Source organism: Tachysurus fulvidraco, chromosome 13 (genome assembly GCF_022655615.1).
Source record: "Tachysurus fulvidraco isolate hzauxx_2018 chromosome 13, HZAU_PFXX_2.0, whole genome shotgun sequence".
Classification (NCBI taxonomy): Eukaryota; Metazoa; Chordata; class Actinopteri; order Siluriformes; family Bagridae; genus Tachysurus; species Tachysurus fulvidraco.
Window position 1 is genome coordinate 18,805,664 of NC_062530.1, and position 15,601 is coordinate 18,821,264.

A 15,601-nucleotide genomic window follows, 5' to 3' on the forward strand; every position below is an offset into this window, starting at 1 on the left:
TTCAGTTCTAGATACATCCAGTGCTTCCAGAATAATTGCTATTGTGTAAATGAGCAAAAAAACAAAACAAAACAACATACAATAAATGTTTCAAAAACATGATGCATTTTTAGTAGCACAATTTTTTTTTTTTGAGAATTATTGGCACCCTTATCATTAAACGTTTATGATGCCTGCTCTGGAAATAATAACAATATTTGATTCAATGGTAGCTCATTAGTTAAGTCTGTGAGAATGGTGGGACAATTTGTACATTGTGTAAAGCATGTACATTTATTTCTTTTCCAACTGTTATGACAGGAGGGGGCACGGTGGCTTAGTGGTTAGCACGTTTGCCTCACATCTCCAGGGCTGGGGGTTCGATTCCCGGTCCAAAGACATGCATGGTAGGTTGATTGGCATCTCTGGAAAAATTGTCCGTAGTGTGTGGGTGTGTGAGTGAAAGAGAGTGTGTGTGTGAGCCCTGCGATGGGTTGGCACTCTGTCCAGCCTCGATGCCTGATGACGCCTGAGATAGGCACAGGCTCCCCGTGACCCGAGAGGTTTGGATAAGCGGTAGGAAATGAATATATGAATGTCATGACAGGATTTGGACATTGAACTCAAATGTATATGTTTTTAAAAATGAAACCTAAATGAATCCAATTTCTTTACTTGTAAGTTGAAAGTAATGTGATCTTCAAGCTGAGTTTACTGACATTTTAAAGGCATATGAAAACAGAACAGTTTCTGGTTTTAACCATCCTGAAATGTGTTAGATTCTCACTGTGTTAGATTCTGGGACGACGACATAATTCCGTCAAGCCTACTGAGCACATTAATTACCTCTTGAGCATCGGAGCAAACACAGTATCTGTTAACGAGGTCTTTATATCTGTCTGAACTGATATTTCTTCTGATTCAAACGATAGCCTTCTTGTCTATCAGATTGAAAAGAAAGATCAATTACGTTAATCACCCCATCAAGATGGCACTTTACTTCCTGTTTAATTAGCTCTGTATGGGCTGCTGTTGTGCACGCAAAAATGACCGGCAGTAAATAAAGACTGTCTTCTTGCAAAGAATTTTTCGTGATGAAGAATTCATTTGTTTTTGAATAGAAATAAAATGTTATGGCACAGTCTCACAATGACCTTGGCATGGTAGTCAAAACAGTAACATAAAACGTTTCGTGAAACAAATAAGATGGCTTGGGTTTGGATTTGCTCTACTCATGGCCACACAATCACACACTCAGCTTTTTGCTCAGGGCCAGAGAGAGAGAGAGAGAGAGAGAGAGAGAGAGAGAGAGAGAGAGAGAGAGAGAGAGAGAGAGAGAGAGAGAGAGAGAGAGAGAGAGAGAGAGATAGAGAGAGAGAGAGAGAGAGATATATATAGAGAGAGAGAGAGAGAGAGAGAGAGAGAGAGAGAGAGAGAGAGAGAGAGAGAGAGAATTTATCACACAATTTATCTGAAGTAATCTTAAGTAAAGTTACAAAAGTTTTAAAGACTGTGATTAATCTTTTCTGTGATTCTCTAAACAGTTATTCTTATATTAATGGTTACTCAGGCTACACACACACACACACACACACACACACACACACACACACACACACACACACACGACCCTCAGGGGCCCCACTGCAGCTGGACAAACGTCACATGCCATTGCAGTAGCAACTGGACAAAACCCATCCCTGCTTAATCACAAGCTTCATTTACAGGGGTCTGGTGGCTTTATTATGGAGGTAGCGCCTGGCATTTAGAATAATTTTCACTCCACGAGTCAGATCAAACCTCAGTAAATGATGGATTTGCATCTATTCAGATAAGCCAGCTTCTACGCTACAAGGCCACAGATATCGACACTAGATTTAAAACATACAGAACTATTAATGCAAGCTTGTGACACAGGGTTGTGGTTAAAGAATCACTCCAATACATCAAAAAGTGACTATATGTGTGACAATGAGTACATTGTCTATTTAAACATTTGGCATGCCGTTTAAGACACACTGGAATCACACGGCATGAGGAAATAAGCCGTTGTAGCAAATGACTGAATATTCAGCCAGAAAGAAAGACATTCTCAGCCAACTGTTTATAAAAGGTCTTAATTCCAGCTTAAAATAAATATAGAGTCAAATTTTAAAATGCTGTTGTGTGAGTCTTAACCCATGCGCTGTCACATCTCAATTTACTGCTGTTATTGGGATAAAGTCTTTCAGCATTTTCACAGACGTTTACAGATGTCGCCCCTTTATAAGCACAACCACGATCAGTCTTATGATTCAGCACCAAACTGCAAAGCAACAGAACAGTAAAGCTGTAATTAAAGGCTGTCGGTTAGAAACATCGGAATCGGAAAGTAGCTTTTTTTAAGGTAACATTCGCTAGATGTTCTAAACTTTAGAAAGCAGACACACACACACACATACACACACACACACACACACACACACACACACACACACACACACACACACACACACACACACACACACACAGGAGAGGAGCAGAAGGCAGAAATAAATCCCTATGGACAGCCAACACACACCCGTACCAGAATCAATACACAAAGCAAGAGGAAAAGAACAGAGCTGAAGGCAGCGCTACATTAAAGTATTCACCTTTCACTGTAGTGAAATAAGCACAGGGTCTTTAATGTGTATTAATTTATTAATTCATTTATAATACATAGGTCATCTCATATACACACACACACACACACACACACACACACACACACACACACACACACACACACACACACAATTATTCCTCCTATTTATCAGCCTGCAATAAATAAACCCTACCCTGCCCCCTAGTGGATGTCGCAATACTCTGGATGCACATGGAGTTTACAGACCTGAACAAAACAATGTGGTCTTTAATATCATCAGGATTCAAGGGGTGATTGCAGAACATTAATGTTGTGTCCTTGCAATAATTTCTAACCTGATTTGGCTGATATTTTGATTTGTAAGAATAACGTAGCACTTCATTATTTATGGTCAAGTTTTATCCTCCACAATGACATGTCCTGAGAGTTCATTCAACCTTCACAAGAGATGCTCAACAATTTGAGGCAAAACACCCTCAATGGACCAATGATTAAAGGCAGCTTACAACATTTATGTGGAAGAAAAACAGAAAATGGTCAAAGAGAAATTCTCTTAAATATATATTTTCTTCAAAAGATGGCAGAATGTTTACATTTATCTGTAAATATTAATGGGGGGTGTCAATACTTTTAGCACAATATATGAGAAATTTTGTTAGCTGAAAGGCGAGCTGTCTCTTTAAAAAAAAAATTGAAAATTAAAATTCATTTTATTTGTTCTAACATTGTGGCTCGTTCTAGTGAAGGGCGCTGATATTTTTACAACAGCCTGCATAAATACAGACACATAGAAACTAAGAATTGCCTCACCATATTCTCAAAAATGAATGAATCTCACAAACCAGATGAATTTACAATTAACTATGATTTATAGTCATATGGTGCTGACTATCTCTATCACACTAACATTCCTCAGGGATGAGTGTGAGTGAATGTAGGAGAAGAGAAAGGACATATGTGACTAAACCTGTGAGTCATGCATCAGTCAGAGTGTCTCTGCCCACTTCAGCTTCATTACTTGACTATAACAAATGCTGGCACCTTTAACCACACACTCACAAGGGATTAAAAGAGTAATGCCTGCACTTATTATTTTAAAGTTTTTATAAATGATCCTTTTCCTTTGCGTGTGAACAACAGCTGCATCGTTCTGTAATTACTCTGCAATAACATCTCCAAGGAGAAAGTGCTGGAATGCAGAATGAGAGAGAGGTAATGTGTGTGTGTAAGTGTGTGTGTGTGTGTGTGTGTGTGGGTGTGGGTGTGTGTGTAAGTGTGTGTGTGTGTGTGTTGCTAAGTACATGTTTTTGGTACTGAGACTGAAATGAGTAACTTACTTAATAATCAATCACAGACACCATGGAACAAATATATTCAAATGTTTGGTTTTTTTTATAGAACATAAAAAAACACAAATTAAGTAAATAAGGAAAATAAGTAGTTGCAGGTTTAAGAAACACATCTGGGAACATAATAATATTACCAGTCGTGAGAGCAGTATCATTATAAATACACTGTAATAGCAATTTAATGAAATATTGTCATGTCTAAAAATGGGTCCACTGAGAACAAGAGAGAGAAAGGGAGAGAGAGAGAGAGTGAGAGAAAGAAAGACAGAAAGAAAGAGAGAGAGAGAAATAAAGAGAGAGAGCTTTTCCATTTCCTCATCTGGTTACATTTTCTATAGATTCCGATGAATACTAGATTACAGTTAGTTTGTTAGAGTCTTGTCTAAGTGTGCCACATAAGCACATGATTCTGAAACACTTCTTCCCTCTCTTAAAACACACTCAAACTTCTATCTACAGTATAACTGCTCCATGTGGAAGAACTTTCATTGATTAAACACAGTCATAGCATTTTACTGAAAGAGTTGCGTCACAGGCCACAGTTTGTCATGACAAATCCAAACAATAGATGTAGATGGATAGGGAGTGTGCTGGATTTAAGGACCTGCCTTTTCCTTCCTGAACGGAAAGTAAAGTGGTGAGCTACTAGGCTGTAAAATGCTGCCAGAGTGCTTACAGTACAGGAGTGCCATTATATTTACATTTAGCAGACACTTTTATCTGATTTTTATCAGAGTGACTTACATTCTTATCTCAGTTTATACACCCCTGCAGTGGCAACTTGGTGGACCTGGGATTCAAACCAAAGACCTCCCGATCAGCCACCGATAACCACCGAGCTACCACGTCCCCCGGAACTGGAGTGCCATTAAAAGCCGACCAAATGAACTGCTATAATCTCTACGATAACGTGTTCCTTATCATTTTAGGACAATGCCATGAAGTTTTATTGAGGCCTCTGTTAAGACTTTAATGTACAATGTACATCCATCATCCATGTTAATATGAACACTTGTACACCAATCAGTCCAATCAGCCAATCGTGTGGCAGCAGCACAATGCATAAGATCGTACAGATACATGTCTTCAGTTAATGATCATAAACATAATAGCTTTAGATTTATTTTTATATAGCGCCTTTAAAGTAGCTTCTCAAGGCGTTTTACATAAAAAGCAAATGAGAATACAACACACACAAAACAAGTAATACATACATATAAATACTAGAATGGAGAAAAGTGTGATGTGATTAACTGGGGCATGATTATTATTACCACATGGGCTGGTTGGAGTATTTCATAAACTGCCGATCTCCTTCGATTTCACACACAGCAGTCTCTACAGTTTACAGAGAATGATGTGAAAAGCAAAAACATCCCATGAGTGAGAGGTCTGCAGGCTGGTTTGTGCTGGAAGGAAGTCTAGAGTAACCCAAACAAGCACTCTACTTCCATATTGTGCAGAAAAACATCTCAAAAGACACATAAGAATTTTGGGTGGATGCTCTAAAGCAGTGGTCCCCGACCTTTTTTTTGCCGCAGACTGGTCAATGTTTGATAATTTTACCGCGGCCCGCTGGGGGTGGGGGGTGGCGGCTACACAATTAAAATTAAAATTAATAATTTTTATTTAATTGTATTTAATCATGCCTTTTTAACTCACTACAATGCTAAATCAATGAGAACCCTGAGCTTGTTTCTTTGCAACGAGACGGTTCCATCTGGGGTAACAGGAGACAATGACACCTGAAGTGTGTTGCTTATGTCCAGTTTATTCCGTTGTTTTGTTTTGGTTGCTGTCACTGCAGAAAACCCCGCTTCACACAGATAGCATGTCGGAAATGGCAATAGGTGGCAATCTCAGGGTATTCCGCCATGACTTTAATCCAGAACACCGGCAGAGTTTCTAACTTTCTAACGACGTCTGTTTCGTGCTCATTTTTGCTAATTTGTGGGTTAAATTTGAGCAAACACAATATACACATACACCAAGCACTGTTAAGCGATACACACCTTCTCTCTCCACCAAAGCTACAACGCCACTGCCGCTTGCAGCCGCTCAGCTCCAGACATCACCTAAACCCGGCCCGATATCATGATATTTTGCGCATACGCGGTATTGGTGCGGCTTTAGGTGGCGTCTCACAGCTCCCAGTTAACCTCTCGTCCATGGAAAGTCGCACAAACCCGAGAGAAATACGCCACAGTACATAAAATGGAAATAATTTAATGTTCTTTGGACGGCCCGGTACCATTTGGTCCACGGACTGGTACCGGTCCGCTGCCCGGGGGTTGGGGACCACTGCTCTAAAGGTTCCACAGGTTTCTGACTCAACAAATCTGTACAGTTGAAAGGTTTTTTCTTATCTGTTGTAAACTGCCCAGTTTGGGTAAGTTTGTGCTCATCAGAGCCTCAGATTTCTATTCTTAGCTGACAGGAATGGAACCTGATGTGGTCTTCTGCTGGTGTTGCCCATCCACCTGAAGTTGTAATGTTTTGAGCTTGCTCAGATGCTTTTCTGTTCACCAAGGCTGTAAATAGTTACTATATCCTTAATAACATATATTGGGTGTTTGCTGTGAACATTAAATGAAGCTCTTGATCTGTATCTGCATGATTTCCTGCACTTTGCTGCTGCCACATCGTAACACAATGATTGAATAACAGCATAAATGATCAGAGGTATTTTTTTCTCTCTGGTGTGGCATAAAGTAAAAGCCCAAAAGATTTGACACAGTAAATAATTTCAGAGATCAGCATTCAAAAAGATGTCAGAAATGAAGCAACTGTGAAACGATAATGAACTGTTATTAACGTGTTGTAGACTCCATTGAGTCATACAGGTCAATTTATTTCTAGCATTAAACTAAGATATGGATTCCACTCTTTGCTCAAATGTCACTGGCAGTATTTTGGCAGTATTTTGCTTGTTCACAGAAAAATACTTTCCACCACATGGTATATGTAATACTGGGAAATAACCTGATTCTTTCAAAATAAAGCTGCCAAGTGGCATTTGTAAATAGATAAGAGATATGAAACTGTAACAAAGTGTTCTGCAGTCTGGTATGACTTAGACTGGTGTTAAACTAGTGTACTAGGGTACTGTGTGTGTGTGTGTGTGTGTGTGTGTGTGTGTGTGTGTGTAGGTACAGTATGTTAAAGGTGTGGATCACTTTATGGCAAAAAAGTAAAATACCATAAAGTGATCCACACCTTTAACATACAGTACCTACACACACACAGACACACAGACACACAGACACACAGACACACAGACACACACACACACACACACACACACACACAGACACACAGACACACAGACACACAGACACACACACACACACAGAGTACACTAGTACAGAAGTAAAGTTCAGTGTCAACTAACCATCATGACCATCATGCAAATGCAAATGCAAAAAAAAAAACAACACCACCACCTCTCACACTCACTCACTCTCACACTCACTCACACTCACTCACTCTCACACTCACTCACTCTCACACTCACTCTCACACTCACTCCCTCTCACTCACTCACTCACTCTCACACTCACTCACTCACTCTCACACTCACTCACTCACTCTCACACTCACTCACTCTCACACTCACTCTCACACACTCACTCTCACACACTCACTCTCACACTCACTCACTCACTCACTCTCACACTCACTCACTCACTCTCACACTCACTCACTCACTCTCACACTCACTCACTCTCACACACACACACACACACACACACACACACACACACACACACACACACACACACACACACACACACACACACACACACACACACTCACACACACTCACACACACACTCACACACACACACACACACACACACACACACTCATTCTCTCACTGTACATTATTACCATTACAAAAAGGTCTCTATTTAAACATGGCCCCAGGCTTCATCAAATCTCTTATGACTGACAACTGGGCCAACACATGACATTCCCCATCAAAAGCTAGGCTTACAAACTAAGCAAAAAATTTCCCTATTACAGTTTTTAATTCCTCTCATATTACAGCCAAAATGTACAGCTTAGAATGAAAGAATAAATAAAAGAAAGAAAGAATGATATCATAACATTTAATGTTATGGAACATCCTTGAAATAAAGTTATTTCTTGTATTCTAAACATTTCACACATTCATTCTGTAATCTCTGTCTGTCTGTCTGTCTGTCTGTCTGTCTGTCTGTCTGTCTGTCTGTCTGTATGTTTTAAGAAAGCAAGAAGACAAAAAAAAATGATTACTGACAAAGTCCTGCATCTGAAAAATTAAAATTACAGCTTTACCACTGACTGTTTACCAAAAGAAGAAAATGTCACCACATCAACAAATACACACTTTTTTTATGTAGAGCAATTAATATACTATAAGATAAGTTTCAGGGTTTGTTGTTACTCTAGAAAGGATAATGTATACTATATGGCCAGAAGTTTGTGAACAGCTGACCATCACACCCCTGTGTGTTTGATAACCTCCACTTTTCTGAGAAGGATTTCCATTAGATTTGCTAATGGATCGTGACTGTGGAGATTTGCTAATGGAGATAGTAAGAGTATTAGTGAGATTAGGCACTGATGCTGGGTGAGGAATCAAGGGGTTCAGTCAGCATTCAAGTTTATCCCAAAGGTGTTCACTGGGGTTGATATCAGTTCTTCCACACTAGCATTAGCACACAGTGACTTTATGGAGCTCACATTATGCTCGCTTTACAGGTGGTACAGGTTTGTGCCACTGAAGAGACTTTGTAATGTAATGTTCCTTCAGCTTACAGACACATTCTAGACAACTGTATGCTTACAAATGTGTGGTAATAGGTTGGGAAAAGCCCCCCAGTGGATATGAAGGTCAAGTTTCTGCCTACGTCTGGTCCTATGAGCATATTAGAACATATGATTTAGTATAACACTTAAGGTGGGAACTAGTGTTTGAGCCATGCTGATGTAGAAACTCAATCAACACTTTCTAACCAATCAGAACTGAGCATTCAGGAATGTTGTGGTGTATAGAGCTGTTAATACTAGAACTGATGGCTCAATGAGGCTCAAACATTCATTTACACCTAGAGAAATTTACATTTAATTACGCAAGGTGAGGAAAAACATCACACATGAATTTAGCGGGTTTGTAAATAGAAACTTATCAGGTTTCTCAATCTGAAGTGTATTTCATCATCAAATTATGACCCAAGTCATCACATTTTAACAGCAGTGACAAAAACAGCTCTTTACCTTTAGTTCGACAAAACCAATACTTCTGCCGACGTCTCATTTTTCTCAATCCACTGCCCATTATGTGTTTATTTCTAGCAGAACTTCTAGGTTTCTATAAGTATGGAAAAAGTGGTAAGACTGTTTGGCTGCCTGGTTTTCTGTGTCAATATTCCAACATGAGAGTGGAGATCGAAGTTCTGCTCCTCATGAAGTTCATAGTAAAAGCCACTATCATAGTCATGGTGTCTGCCATCATCACCTACCAGAGGCAGTCCGGTACAGACGAGACGTCCTGAGACTAGAACCCAGACAATCCATCACTGGCCTTCAACAGAATTGTTGAACTGTTCAACAGAATCAGATCAACTGTTGTAGATGGATGGCAGAGAAAGCAAAAAGCCAGGAGACAAAGAAAAGGACAACACTGGAAGAGAAAGTAGCTGAAAGGGCAGTTCTGAAGCTTGCCTTCCTGTCAATGAATAGGGACCAAAAATATCCAGCATGGCTCCACTTCCTTAGAGCTTTCCGTCTCTCCTTCATTTAACTTTAAAAATAATCCTGAGTATTCCACAGGCTCACACAGTATTAAAGAAATGACATCAAATTCAAGCAATTCTGTCAAACACTTTTCTAAATCCCAGGTAGTGTTGCTGGATTTCTTCTGCTCCCGGATGGCTTCTTAACTAGTTCATCAAAACGGCTCACTTTGTTTGTTTCCTGGAAGCATGGACAATACACGGGGAAAGTCTACAGCAATGCCGTCCTGCGTTACAAGTATCCTGGCTGTACTGTGGCATGTGCAGTAGTAGTGACACGGTTTGCCATGGTGTTCATGCTACTTGCATAACCCACAGAGAGAAAAAAATTTAAAGAAAAGCCAGGAAACACCAGCTGATTAAAGTGATAGGCAAAACACTGAGAAAGGTCTTTCCAGAGGAAGAGCCAGAGGAAGAACTGGCAAGCAACCAGGCTATACTGTAAATAAGCTTTCTCTGGTGTTATCATGTGACTCTGTTTAGATGTGTAATACATTAAAAAAATTACACACAGATTGATATTATATTATTTTTATTAACAAAATTTATTTCATGGTTTGTCTGGGTGTTATTGACTCCGAGGGGGGGCATTTGGGGCAGGAAGGGTAAAGGGTCAGGACTTTTTAAAGATTAAAATCAGGAAAACAAATGAACAAGTGGGTGGGAACTGGGAATGAGAGAACACCCAGAGGGAATGGAGAGTATGTTAAGTGCAGCATAATATTCACATGGTGAAATGATGACATCATCTTAATTATTAAGATCGGAAAACGTTTCTAAACTCGTTTATTCTCGTGTATGTATTTCAACCAGAAGCAAAGTTTTAGCGCTTTTTTCATTTTTAGGATAAAATAAATATATGGTCAAAATGAAGGAGCATGATGGGCAGTGTGACGGTTGGAGTATTATTACAAACTATTGATTAGGTTCATGTTGGATTCACTGGGACATGAACCTCTGGAAACGTGATAAAGTCATCATCTTCACCATATAAGGAAATAACACTTTAGCAAGGTTTTAGACATTGTACTGTAAGCTCTTTATTATACACAAATAATGTTCCCTTTGTAAAAGTCTGATTTCAGAATCTGACTGAAACAATCGCAATTTTCAGCGACATTAACAATGCAACAGACTGCCATACCAACAGAAATAATAAATCATTATATATTTTTAACTGGATGGCACTGTCAAAATGCTTGACTTTTTTTTTTTTAACATATCATTGAGTATAACCTATATTAGCCTCCTCTCCTTCCTTATGGTCATTTCTTCCACCAGTTATCTTTCAACACCTCCTGCATTATTTTGTGTATATCTTTACTTTCCCCCCACTCCTTTTTTCTCATTATGTCATCTCCAGCCACCCAGCCAGGTCTCACTCGATATCTAAATGTTTTCCTCTAAGTAGGTTCCCCAGAGAAATATATGCAGCAGTGGAAGCCAGAAGAATTGCCTTCTGCTCAGAAAGGATGTGCATCATTGTTGAGAGACCTTGCCATGGGCTTTTCCCAAGGAAAGAATTTACAGTGCCACAGAGGAACCAGTGTAACAGCAACAAACATCTTACAGACACATTCATTGGTAAACCTTTTTGTTGAGCCATCATCCATTGAAAATCTAAAGTAAATTCTATAATCTAATAATATAAATTATTTTATTCTGCTTATAAAGAGCATAGTGGCATTGTATGTACTCCCTTTGCTTTAGGGTTTCCAACGGGTACTTCAGTTACCTCCCCAGTGCCCCAAAAGGCTGATTGTATGTAGTGTGTGTGTGTGTGTGTGTGTGTGTGTGTGTGTGTGTGTGTGTGTGTGTGTGTGTGCGATTGTGCCTTGAAATGAGTTGGTACCCTGTCCAGGGTGTCCCTTGCCTTGTACCAGGATGGGCTCCATCCTCCCCTGGGATAGGCTCCCGGTTCCTTGCTACCTTGTGAGGGGTAAGCAGTACCAAATATAGATAGATATAAATGGTAAGAATCAAAATGGTATAGAATCAAAATGAAAGCAAAACGTCTAAAAGCAAACCTATAAGGTTGCAAGCCAAAACATATCCTACTTAATACAAAGCTATATTATCAGTATATCACATGCAGGTAATAAACAAACCAAATTAAACACTACAGGTTGGTAGGATGTGTAACTGCCATTGTTATAGATTTTCGCTGTTGATGATAAAGTTAAATCTACGGTAACATACTGTAAGGTTAGTAATGGATACTAAATGTTTGGTAGCATGTAAATGTCAAACAGCTTGATCAAACTGTAATGTTTACTGTGGGAGGAAATCACACAGAGTTACCAAAACAGATCTTTAGACAGACTGAAAGTTTTTTACTTATTTAGCCAATACGATCTTTGTGGCTGGCCGAGGCGTGAATGGAAAATAAAGAAAACCTGTTACACATTGTTTTGGTAAAATAATATATATGATTTAATGAAGTCAAATGTGTCATAGTATAAAACAGGACAAAATCAGAAAGACATATTGTTTGTCAAAATCTGATTTTTCTTATTTGGCTGTTTGCCAGAATTCAGCCAAGGTGACATGAAACAGGTTGACAAAGGCATGCAAGTATCTACAACAACATGACACAAGTAATAATCTTATAAAATTGCATACATTCTGGTTTTCTTCTGTCTGGTTGCCTAATTCGGTCTTCCGCAGTTAAATGATATAGGACATGAAAAATTCAGATAACAGGCAGAGAATGAGCATGACAGCTGCCGAGCGGAGGAAGTGAACATATGTTTGGTTGGAACACAAAGCATGGCCTGTCTTCCTGCAGACGGAACAATTTCCCAGTGAAACAGAAAAGCAAAATAATGAGAAGATTGTAGCACCATCTTCCGGATTTATGCGTCATTAAAAGAGCTTTAACGTTTCCACAAAATAGAGCTGCTGTGATTGAGCAGCTTAAAGAAAATAAAACTATCTTCAGACAAAAAAGAGAAAAAATAAATAAAAAGAAACACATTTTACAGCACAATTTTTTTGGTGTGCTGAAAATTGTAACATCCTGAATGTTTGTGGATATGGATGAAGGTTTTCCTGCAATAAGGGCCTTGCGTCATCTCTGATTACATATTTACCACAAGCCAGGGCATGTGGCCTGGAGCCAGTACTATGACCCTCACACATATCGGAGAGACTTTTGCTTAGTAGCATACTAGCATACTCAACTGCTCTTGACAATACAGTCATTCATAGCTAGATTTGCGCCAACATCTATGACGGATCCTGAAAAAGAGATTGTGTTCAAAACATTGCTGTGGTTAGTCTGGATTAGTGTATTGCTTTCATTCCCCCCCCCCCCCCAATCATAACTATTACATATCACCACTGTCACGTTCAGACCTGCTCCCTTACCTTAGGTATTTTCACCATCACAAGGAATATGATCTTACAATTCTTACAGTAAAGTCCACTTTAAAGACTAGAGTCCATTACAAACAGCAAGCTTGTCCCCAGAGGACAAGTGTCAACACCAGAGTCAGTACAGCCGAGGGAATAACAATAACAAGTCCTGATTCATGCTAGCCAACAATCCCAGGAAGCCTTGCTGCTTCTTGGGCTGAGCAGCACAATCGATTACATTGTCTGAGGCTTAAAAAGAAGATTCCAGTTCAACACTGCATGACTTTTCCTAAACGGCTGCTTTTTTTTTTGTTGAGAAAGTCTTGACCACATAGAAAACATTCAGTTACATGTGTCACGAGTCTATTAGGATAAAATTGCTATATTTTCTTTTTATAATCGATTTGCTCTAAATTTAATAAGAATGATTTAAACCTTCGGTTGTCGGCAGTGATAAAAAGCCATGATACATACCATAATACAATATTTCTACCATAACAATGACAACATCATCAGCTTAATAAATGTGTGTGTGCATGCTAAAGATTCCCACCATTCAGAAATGTGAATGGTGTGAAGAAGAAAGAAGTGAATACACTTCTTGAACCTTCAAGAATAGGAAACTGTTCTATTTACAGACAAGAGACTGTTTTGTGAGCTAATATTTATCCTGAACACTACATGGTGTCAGTAGCACAAAAGCAAACACAAAGCTCTCACTAAAAGCAGAAAGCACACACATATATAGAAAGCACTAATTCCTCATCCTATACTTTATTATGAAACAGAACAGTGAAAATTACACAACTCACTCCAATGAATATTCATTCGCCGAACTTCACTAAGCATTTTATCCAGGTCAGGGATATGGAGCATGAGGTGGGACAATGCATTAGTCTGGACACCAAAATAGTGAAGGTAAACAGGATATAGATCCAATTAAGAGATGCAAATCCAACAACATGCATGTTTTGAGATGGTCAGAGGAACCCTGAGAACCTGGAGGAAACCAACATGGACACAGAAAAGATGTGAAAAATTCCATGCAGATAGTAACCGAAGTTGGACTTCTGACGCCTCATGATGATTATTTTCTGCAGCACTGTCTTAGCCTCTTGCATGAATGCTTATCAAAAGGTACATAAACTCATATCAATTCTTGTTTAACTCTGTGATTCAAGATTCAGCTTAAAAACCTTTCTACTTCTGCTAGTTGAATTAAGTAGAAATGACTCAAACATTCAAACACTCTCACTGTCACCAATCCGTAATAATATATAGGAAAGTGGTAGCTCAGTGATTAAGGTGTGGGACTACTGATAGGAAGGCTGTAACTTTGAATCCCAGAGCCAACAAGCTGCCACTGCTTAGGCCCTGAGCAAGACCCTTAACCCTCAATAGCTCATCTGTATAAATCAGATAAATGTAAGTCGCTCTGGATAAGTCATCTGCCAAATGCCGTAAATGTGAATATACAGCAATTGAACACAGTGCGATTTTTGTAAACCAAACCACTGTTGGAAAGTCAATACTCACGCTGAGGTGCAACAAACATGAACACAAGTGATTACACAATGTTACCATTACATGAAGTCCATATGCATAACATCAGCAGTCAAGAAATGAGCCTAAATGCCAGATATAATAATACATTAATATGCCTAGTGCTCATGGAGTGAGCTATAGTTCATCTTGTATTGCCTTTGATAAATATGATACTGACAAGCACAACGCTTCCGTCAATAACTGAATACATTTGCAATATGTTGGGAAACTTTCAGTTTTCAGTCTGTCACTTTAAGTAGTAGACGAAGGAGAGGAATAACGCAAACCAGGGTGCAAAATGTGGTTTGTTATCATACCATGTGATGTTAGCCGTTGCAAATCTGTTACTCTAGGTTGCCAAATATGTATAAGTCTACGTACACAGAAGTAAGGTTGTTATCGTCGTTGTAGCTCTTAAACAGTATTCTATATATGATTTGTTTGCGTCTAATGAGTTTACGTGACAGAAATACATGCGAGTAAGCTAACAAATTTATATGACATATAAAACCTTTATAAATATATTTTTGTGAGTAGTCATGTCCTTGGAAATTAAGATATCATTGATCAAACTCAAGTACATGATATACCGATTCATGACTTAGCTTGGGAGCTGACGGAAACACATCCAATTGACTGAAATATAATGATTTGGTATTAAAGCTACTCTAACTATTTCAATATTTGGCACATTATATAAATGTGTGCGATAATATTTTGCTTATTTATTACAGCTAGAGAAATTTATTTCAAATTTTTTACTTACAAAGCCCATTTTAACAAAAATTCTGATAATCATCTTAACTGTTTCTGAGTTAGATATTGATTGAATGTTTATCCTGTTTATAATAAATGAGTAAGTGAGGTTTTTCTGTGTATTTTCAGGGTCTCCATAGATTTCAACTGAAAGCAGAGGGTTCGATGCATCAACAAATTTGCATTATGTTGCTTAAAATAATACATAA

General features: G+C 38.7%; 1 protein-coding gene across 4 annotated transcripts in view; it reads right to left on the reverse strand.

The window, feature by feature from the left end:
* Positions 1 to 15,601, reverse strand: part of fgd4a (FYVE, RhoGEF and PH domain containing 4a) — a 54,869-nt gene that overhangs the window by 38,367 nt on the left and 901 nt on the right. Inside the window, exon 1 of one of the 4 annotated variants that reach the window (XM_047822733.1) lies at positions 9,462 to 9,531. The exons of 2 other annotated variants lie outside the window; for them this stretch is intronic. In XM_047822733.1, coding sequence (XP_047678689.1) covers positions 9,462 to 9,516 — 55 coding nt within the window. In that variant the 5' untranslated portion in view covers positions 9,517 to 9,531. Of the gene's footprint in view, positions 1 to 9,216; positions 9,361 to 9,461; positions 9,532 to 15,601 lie in introns of those variants that run through there. One more of the 4 variants, XM_047822732.1, reaches the window with a different exon arrangement.